We start from the raw sequence: 9,142 nt of genomic DNA on the forward strand, positions 1-9,142 counted from the left end.
ATTCATGTCATAACCTCTGAAAGAATAAGGAAATGTGGTCTGGAAAGGAAGAGGTTCAGCTCCCAAGTCACCATTATATTAGTCTTCTAATAACCTTGCAAGTCTCTTACAGCAGAGAATAAAATGATCAGAACTGATGCTTCAAATGCAAACAAGCAAGCAGAAATGTATTTACTTAATCTGTTAGGGAATCTTTTAAGGTCAACTAATCAATAAATCCAACCAGCAGCAAAGGGCAAAACCAAATTTGATTATCACTTCATGGTTCACCACAAGGTAACAAGCTAATTTTAAGGCAGAGTGGTAGAATGAATTTCAAATGCTGTTGCTGTATTAAAAATCACATTGGTTTAAGTACTGATTAACTGGTGACACGAAAACTGACATCCTTAAAACATCTTAAAACTAATTTGTATCAATTAGGCCAAGCCACTGATGTAAGCTTAATGTCTACCTGATATTAAACCACAGGTGATCCAAAGCCACTGACACAGAACTGATTTGGGATAATTTGGAGTGTAAGAGAACTGAGGAGTCCAACTTACAAAATGCTTTGAAGACATGACATAGTCTTTTTAACATCCTCAATATACTACATGATATACATTATCTTTTTCAAAACACATTTAACAAGAAAATACTTGTGGGGCTTGCTGACCCAGGCTGCAGAAGTATCACAAACATTTATTCTGATGGTGTGGGTCTTGTGGCTGACACACCATAATATTTAGCAGACCAGAAATAGAGGAACGTTTCGGTAGGAGTGCCTGGGCCCTTAATAAACTGTCCTTGTCACATCATCAGGCCTGAAACTGAAACACTAAACTTTTCTTAGGAGAACATGCATGTGAGAACTGTAACCAAACTGAGAAAGATTATTATGTTACACTCCCAAGTAACGGGGCCTCAAACATCCTTTACAGCTAGATGCAAATATTGAACTTGGCTCTGGCATGAGCAGAAACCAGGGACAAACTTGGTCTGTCTTAACCACTTCAGTGGGTTCATCCAGTAGCACCACTCAAGGCACAGCAGTTCCACCCTGTGCAGTGGTTATGGTGCTGCTGTTGGCTGTGCTGGTTTTGGAGGAACTGAGCGAACAGAATTAATCCATCTATCGTTCTCTTGGCCTTTTATGTCTGTGCATAATTCTCTTCATTTTTGTAATGTGCACTGATCATGGGAAGTTGTATGTGCACAGTTGCTCTGAAGGGTGAAACTCAGTCAAGTGAATGCAGATGGGCTTGCCTGTTCAGCAGTCCTTCCTTTGTTCCAGTCCTTCCTTTGCCGTAGCTGAGCATCCAGGTTTCGCAGGTGCTTCAGAAAACCACGATTGGGTGAAATCCATCGATGCTCCTTCACTGTCTTGATGGCTTCAACTAGTGGGAGGTGGTGATTTATCATAAGATATGCTAGGACTAGAGAAGCTGATCTGCTTACTCCAACTGCACAATGTACCAATATTTTGGCTAGTAAAAAAAAAAAAAAAAAGAAAATACAACCATCAAGAGAAGCAGTACAGTGGATGAAGTTTAATTTAAATGTTTTTCTCTTCTGATAAATTACGTGAACTTCTAATTATGTATGAGAAACACCATGAGACCCCAAACTGATCTCAGAAATACTGGTAAATGAAAGAAAACCCTCTTAGAGTAATGAAGCTGTTCTGTTTTGACCATGAGGAAAAGAAGACCCCTTAGTTTTAGCAGGCTGGCTAAAGGAAGGAAGAATGCTAAAATCTGCTTCTTGGAGGCCCAGCCTTGCAGGCTCTGTTCACACAAGAAACTCATCTGCAACATATGAACCTCTTTATACAGGTGATTGAAGAAATCAGGACATTAGTCTTTTTATTCATTTGTTCTTGCAATAAGATGGTCTCAAAAGAGGGTGTCCATTTCCAATGCATGTTTTTGCTTCTCCCCTTTTGAATGAGCTTTACCTTCCAAATAATTTTCTCTCTCCTCCTCAGGCTCTCTCCTGCACAGTTCATCTGTTTTGTCACATCAGCTCTTTGGGACCTAGTCAGAGCTATACACACATACACAGCACTCCCTTCTCCTGCCACCCACCGTACAGGTGACCAGCACCTGGCAGGACACCATGTAGTGACTTGTCCACCGCTGAGCTTTGTGGAGCTGACCTGTTACATGAGGTTGCTGACTCGCATCAAAATGTGACCAACAATAATTTCATACCTCCTGGTGTGTTCAAGGCATTGTGGATAAATTGTGCAGCAGAGAAAAAGAACTGGCTGATATCAAAGCTTGGCAGGTCATGGGCTGGTACACCATAATAATCAATGGTTGCTCCATAAAAGTCCTGGCCTCCGTGGCTGTATGATGTGCCATGGGCAGCATTTAAAACATGGGTCACACCCATCTTCCACAAAACAAATCTATTGTTTGCTGTTACTCTAAGGAAAAGACAAAGACAAATCAAGATGGGTGCAGTGATATTCACAGAGCAGAAGCACTGAGATTTCATCTCCCAAACCACTGCTGGAGCACCAGCCTATGCATCGATTCTAAGGGCTAATGGAGAAGGGAATACCAGCTTAGTCATAATTTTATCTCGGAAATCGTGCTGTCTGCAGCGTAAACGACAGCAATTAACAAAACTATGAGCTGTCTAAAGCCGCACCCATGAGGCATACTAACAGAAGGTATGACAGAGGTGTGTCCATAAACCCGTACTTACAGGTCCCCTAGGAAGAGATTAGGCCATACTTCATCAACGTGATTGCAAGAGGGCCGCCCAGTGTTCAGGAGCTGCTCGATTTCCTTGAGGGAAGGGACATCCTCCGGGCATGTCCCAGCGCCTTCAGGGTCCTGGCTGTCCGGCGCCCCTGCCCCAGCCATGCTGCGATCCAGGGCGAGACGCCGCTCCCTCCCGCCGGCCGGAGGAAGGGCACAGGGGCGCTGCCAGCCCCGCTCGGTGCCGGGGGGGCTGCGAGACGGGCTGGGGCAGGTGCCGGGCAGCCAGGCATGCCTGTCCCAGGGCTGGCCGCTCGCCTCTGCCCTGCCCCGACCGCCACAGCCGCTCCAAACACATGCAGGTACCAAACTGGGCATTGCTGGGTCCAGTCTGCCTCTCGGGGCTCGTCTCCAGAGCCGCACTGTTCTGCACACAGCAGCCTCGCACCGTGTGGCACAGCCCGTGCCCGCAGGACACGCACTAACACTGTGTGACTGTCCCCAGCCCCGTCTCCACACAGCCGTGGCAGTCAGCGAGATCTGGGCATTCGCCACTAGCAATTAAAACCTGATACAGGAAAAATAGCAACCTGTCCCAGTAACAATTGACCGTCATTTAGTCTGAGGTGAAAGGGTCAGAAATACATCAGCGGGTATTTCACCAGGAGGTTAAATACCAAGTGGATGATGATGATGCCTTGCCTGTCACTGATAATCTAGGGAAATTTATTTCTTGAAGCTACTATTTTTCACAAAGTGAAATGATCTGACATAACCGTACTTTATATTTTTAATATTTTCTATTGCAGTCCTTCATTGGGTTAATACAGTACACCTGCCATACATTGCATGATACCTCCCTCTTCTGTTGAAAAGAGAACAAAAGCCAGGAGTGTAATGGTTGTCAGGTGAAACTTGTAAGCCACTGAGTTAGTTTACATAGGAAAGTCTGGCCAGCCATAAATTGGAGACCCAGTATATATGAAATTGTTGTATTAGTGGGTCTTTTCAAGTCCAGCAGTGCCTATGCTTCTGCAGGATGACTCCTAGCAGGGGCTGCAAAATTGTCAGTCAAGCTACAAGGTAGAACTAAAGAAATGGTGATGCTTTTCCTCTGTAAGACTGGCAATCCAGGAGAGAAGGTGACCCAAGAGGAGAAGCTTGTTGCTAAGAGTTTCCCCTGTAGAAAAAAAGGTCATGAATAGAAGGAATTCTTGGTCAGGTCTGAGTCACCTTCATTCCATATGCATTGATATACTATGATGGCTTTGCTTTATTTTATCAAGAGACATATCATGGACATTCCAAGCTGGGTATTAAAATCAGGACTAATTAATTGGGCTTAGGAGTTCTCAATGAGAGATCATCATAATACAATGCAATAGTTTCCAGCATCAGAGGACAAAATCTCATGCAACAAGGGAAAGGAGACTTTCCCTTGAAAGGGAAAGCATGAAATGAAGCAGAAATTACTTATATTCTGTGATATTTAGAGAATAAACTGTTTAAAAGCTTCTGGTATACAAAGAGACTTGTTACTCCCCACTGCCATATATGTTCTGACCTAAAATAATGAATGAGGGAAACTACAAATACTAGTGCTGCAGTGCTTATTTAGAGAGTGTAGTGGGACAGACAGCAAGGCTCTGCTGTGGGTCAGGCAACCAGCTGGCAGACCCAGCAGAGGAGAGGACTGGAAAAATGGCTAAAGTTATATTTCAAGCACTATGTATATGCCCTTAATACATTACCTTGTTTTTCTGTTTTGTTCTTGGGTTTGTTGTTGTTGTTTTGGTAAACTAGTGTGCTTTAAGCTGATTGATGAGTGCCTGTGAATCAGGAAGATTAACTGACTGAGCAGGTTAAGCTGTTCAATTTAGTTTACTTTTCTCAGGTTTCTGGGTGGAGACTCAAGGTGAGGCTTTACTATCAGTTTTTTATGAATGTAACCCCTGCCCATTTGTTGCTAATCAAGTTCTGTGAAAAAGATGAAACTCATGGCTAGGTCTAGCCCTTTTCAGCTGTAAAACTTTTACTGGCCTCCCCACCGATTGCAATGACTAAGAATTCACCAGTTGCAATGACTAAGAACTCAAAAGTTCATCTGTGCTATGAAAGGTGATTGAAAAACATAAACTCCAGAAAAGTGATCGCCATGTCCTCTGTGCCTCGAACATTTGTATGCATAACATCCATCTATTTCAAAACTCTGCCATTCTATACCTAACATCTTCTAAACATTTAACAGTCTGCAAATGTGGCTTTAGTAAAGCCACTGACCTTTTTTAGCCAGGAGTTGCCTTTGAAACAGACAGGAGGCAGAGATCTGGCTTTCAGATGGATTTGCCTCTCTACATCTGTGCTTCTTTTCTGGCCCTTTCAACATCTGCTAAGAAAGGATGTAGAAAGCAACAGACTGATATATGGTCACACTGAATGGAGGCAAGTTTAGCACTCTGTGCAGGAAGCACTTTTTGAGATTCCAATCATGGTGGTTCTTCTGGCAGTTTGAATGCTGGGCAACTCTAAACCAAACATTTGTGTGCAATTATATATGAACATTAAACAGCTGCTGTTTTAGCTGAAATTAATGCATGCCTAATCTTGGAACATGCAGCAAACATCATTCTAACCAGACTGTGCCTTTGTGATTGCTTAGAAGGTAGCACTTGGTGCAATAATCTAAATCAAACAGTCCCTGGCTAATAATGTATTAGGTGGCAGCAGTGTAAATTGCCATGGAGTGCTCCAGCAGCTCGTGGCATGGCATTGCCAGGAAAATGCACAGCAGTTGAAAACAGGAAATTCATGGTGGATCTCCTATTTTCTTCCCTTGGAAATACTCATATCAGTTCTAACTGATGCCATGCCATCTCTCTACTGAAGAAAAAAGAGGCAAAATCAGACTCCTTTCACATACCCTGAAAGACGGCAGCTTTTACAGTGAAAATGTTACAGTATGACAGTTCAGTTAGATAGGATTTCATAGATACAGTATCTCCAGCTGCAGAAGGGTTCTTCTCATTTCACTCACTGTTTTCAGGATTTGATTTTTGGGATGGTAAACTACTGAAGAAGAAGAGAAGTACTTGAACTTTGGTACATTTTGAGCAACACTAAGTGAGTAAGTGAGACAAGTTTTCTGGTGATCCAGAACAAAGTACTTTTAACACATGGAACAATTTTGTCTACTGAGGATATGGAGTTTATTCTTTTTCTTTTTTCCTTTATTATTATCTTCTAATAAGCTTGTTTTCTGTCTTACAAAAATGATTATGGTTCACTAATTTGATTAGTCCTTAGGCATTCAATCTCTTATTCATCCATTACAGAATTAAGACATTTGAATATAAAATAGATGTGTGAAAGTTCACACATGCCTGACCTAAGTGTGCTTCGACTGAAGTACAGAGATTGTGAAGAAATTATAAGGTAGGACTTGATCTGTAGAAAAATGAGATTACCAAAAACCCCACCCCAAACCCAGAAAAAAGAAAAAACATTATTTAAAACAACTAGCACTTCTAGTGAAAGATACCCCCCCACTTGCCATGTTGTATTCTTTGCTGAATAAGAATTTTCATAAGCAATTAATTCTCTGTTCAGTGGACGCCCATTTTTTTCTGTGTAGGTCCTTAACGTTTGAGATAGATTATTTCAAATTATTAAATGCTAACAATATTACTTAATGACAATGTTTTAAAAAAAGAAAAAAAGCCCATTATATTAACATATCTAATTTTCCTTTGCTCTATAATATATTGTAACCTAAGCTAGTTGGGAATTTTCAATATAAATTTCCTTTCTTTTATTGCACTGTCAGCCTGAACATTAAATCAATATAACTATTTGAATTGAATAAATTGCTTTCAATCTAAAGATACATCAGTGTTATTACACATTTAAAATTCTTTTTTTCCTTGGCAATCCACAGTTGTTTTAAAAATATCAGTAGCATATAATTTGTCATAAATTCTCAAACTGACTGGTCAGCACTGGCACTGCCTGCCAAACTTATATCAATGCCTTCATGTCACATGGCATGAAGTGGCGTAAGTCAAAGTGACAGAATGAGGTTTATTGGAAATTTCTGTTAAATAAAGCACCAACTATTTAGATAATTCACCCTTTTAAAAAGCATCAAATGTTAGCAAGGAGAAGTAGTTTTCAGTTTTGAAGTGCAACAACTAAGCAGCTATTACATATCTAAGTGTTACAAGTTTTAAATTATGTTCTATTACTTTTCTGTGCAAGCTTATTTAGTAATTTTCAAAATATTTGCTAGATGATGAAATTAGAGCAGAAAAATGCCTTTAGCAGTGATAACTTGAGATAGAAACTGACCATCAAGCCTTTTTCCAGTGCTGAGGTTCACAGAATCAGAGATTAGTTAGAGTTGGAAGGGATCCCTGGAGATCATCCAGTCCAACCTCCCTGCCAAGGCAGGGTCACCTAGAGCAGGTGACACTGGAACCATTCAGGTGTGTTTGGAATGTGTCTAGAGGAGACTCCATGCTCTCCATGGGCAGCCTGTTCCAACCCCCACATAAAGAAGCTCTTCCTTGTGTTGAGGTGGAACTTCTTGTGCCTTTGCTTATGGTCGTTACTCCTTGTCCTGTCACTGGGCAAATCGCTCCTGCAAACCAGCCCAGCAGCCTCCACAGCCAGGCCCCGGCTGGTCTCCACTCTGTATGTGTCTGTCTGTCTGTCTGCTTCACCTTTGCTCTGGATGCAGCTCTTGGCCAGGGGTTCCCTGCATGGAAATCTGTTGCTGGAATAACACACCTTAGGACTATGTTACTCCATAGTCCTGGAGTAACATGCATGTCTAAATACAGCTCATTTTCCAACCCAGACTTCTAAAGTCTGGAGACTGAATTTCGAATGTAACATTTAGGTGGATTGCTGGTTTTGCTACAGCACAGGGAAACAGGGTTAGGAAACTTCTGCTTCCGTTTTTGTTTCCTTCCTGGAATCTGGTGAGCTGGTAGACCCTAGTGCATGTTTATACATAAAATGAAAAAACAAAGCCATAGCACGGTGAACAAAGCAGCAGTTTCCTGGTACCTCTCATGAAAAGAAGAGATTCCAAATGGTGAGCTAGCTTCACAGCACGGGCTTAAGGCTGTCTCAGTGACCTATTCCATGATACGACAGCTCCGTAGCCTGCTACAGTTGTTTTTGCAGCAATTTTTAGTTTTAGTTTGTGCTTATTTTTACATTTTTGGTTTAAACCAGTTGTTCAGATAGAAGCAAATGCAGCCATGTATTGTAGATTGTACCAACTTGGCACTTGGAAGTGTGCAAAAAGTTACGATTGACTGGCAGTTGGTGGAGAAAAATTCATGTCAAAAACAGTAGAGAATGCGCACAAATAGAGAAGCACAAAATCTCATTCAACTTACTTGCCTTGCTCTCCTGTAATTTTGTTTTCCTTGTCAGATACATGCTAGGGGTTTTTGAATATAAATATGTGTAAGTAAGAAAAATTACTGGAGTAAGCAAAATTACTTCAATTTTAAACCAGCTTTATTAATTGATCCATTATAAACAGGAAGACAAGGTCCATTTGATTTTTTTCAGATTTACATGTATGTGTTTGTCACTGATGAATTCAGATTCGTCAGTTTTTCATCTAGTGCCTAAACGGCAAAGAAGGAAAACATTGTGAGGACTGAAATTGCGCTTGATTCCTACTTTGTTTGCAGATGCTGCTAAACTGGCAAAAACAGAGGAACACACCCTCCAACTTCAACAACTCATTTTGGGAAACTACAGATCATTTAGTGTAAAAAACAAAAGCGGGACAGAACAGACTGCACAGAGATAAGCATCTTTGAACCAAGGCTTGTGGAAAGGAGGAGATGTTCTCACGCCTTCTGAGAGATGTTCTTCACAATTTCTCTTCTGAATATCTGGTAGATAGACAGTCCATTACAATTGAGAGAGCACAAGAGTGCATATTTGCATAGGATTGCTTGATGATTCGACAAATTGACTTAGCTTTGAAGAATTTTGAAGTGCAAATTTTCTTGTTTCACTATTAGCAGCATATAAACTTTGCAATACATTTTTTTTCTTTTTTTTAGAACAAGGATCTCAAGGCCACTTTCTCTGAAAAGGCAAAAAGGCAGTGTCCTTAACTTCATGGATACACTGCCACCTCCTTTTTATTTCAACTGAAGCGACAACTTCAGATTGTTTTGGACCTCATAGTAATTACATCATCAACAAAACAAATTCTGACTGTTACTCAAACAGTTGCAAAGGGCTGGCAGCTACCCCAGACAGTTGGTACCCAAAATAAATTTATTTCTGGAGCAATTTGCTTCTCGTGTGTCTGTCTCCTTCTATCGCCTCCACCTGTGCTGTTTGTAGGCTATGGAGCTCCCGAAGTTACGGCGCCTTGCTGAAGCTTTCCTAAGTCATGTGGGCTGTTCACATCTGTG

At 41.2% G+C, this 9,142-nt stretch overlaps 1 protein-coding gene across 1 annotated transcript; it reads right to left on the reverse strand.

Annotated features, from left to right (window-relative positions):
* Positions 1–681: 681 nt before the first annotated feature.
* Positions 682–3,083, reverse strand: DUSP13A (dual specificity phosphatase 13A). The gene is made up of 3 exons (XM_054637436.2): positions 2,698–3,083; positions 2,196–2,413; positions 682–1,469 (listed from the first exon to the last, which is right to left on the reverse strand). Exons 1-3 carry the CDS (start codon positions 3,069–3,071, stop codon positions 1,225–1,227), a joined length of 837 nt encoding a protein of 278 aa, XP_054493411.2. The 5' UTR covers positions 3,072–3,083; the 3' UTR covers positions 682–1,224.
* Positions 3,084–9,142: the final 6,059 nt, after the last annotated feature.

Source organism: Agelaius phoeniceus, chromosome 9, assembly GCF_051311805.1.
Source record: "Agelaius phoeniceus isolate bAgePho1 chromosome 9, bAgePho1.hap1, whole genome shotgun sequence".
Lineage (NCBI taxonomy): Eukaryota > Metazoa > Chordata > Aves > Passeriformes > Icteridae > Agelaius > Agelaius phoeniceus.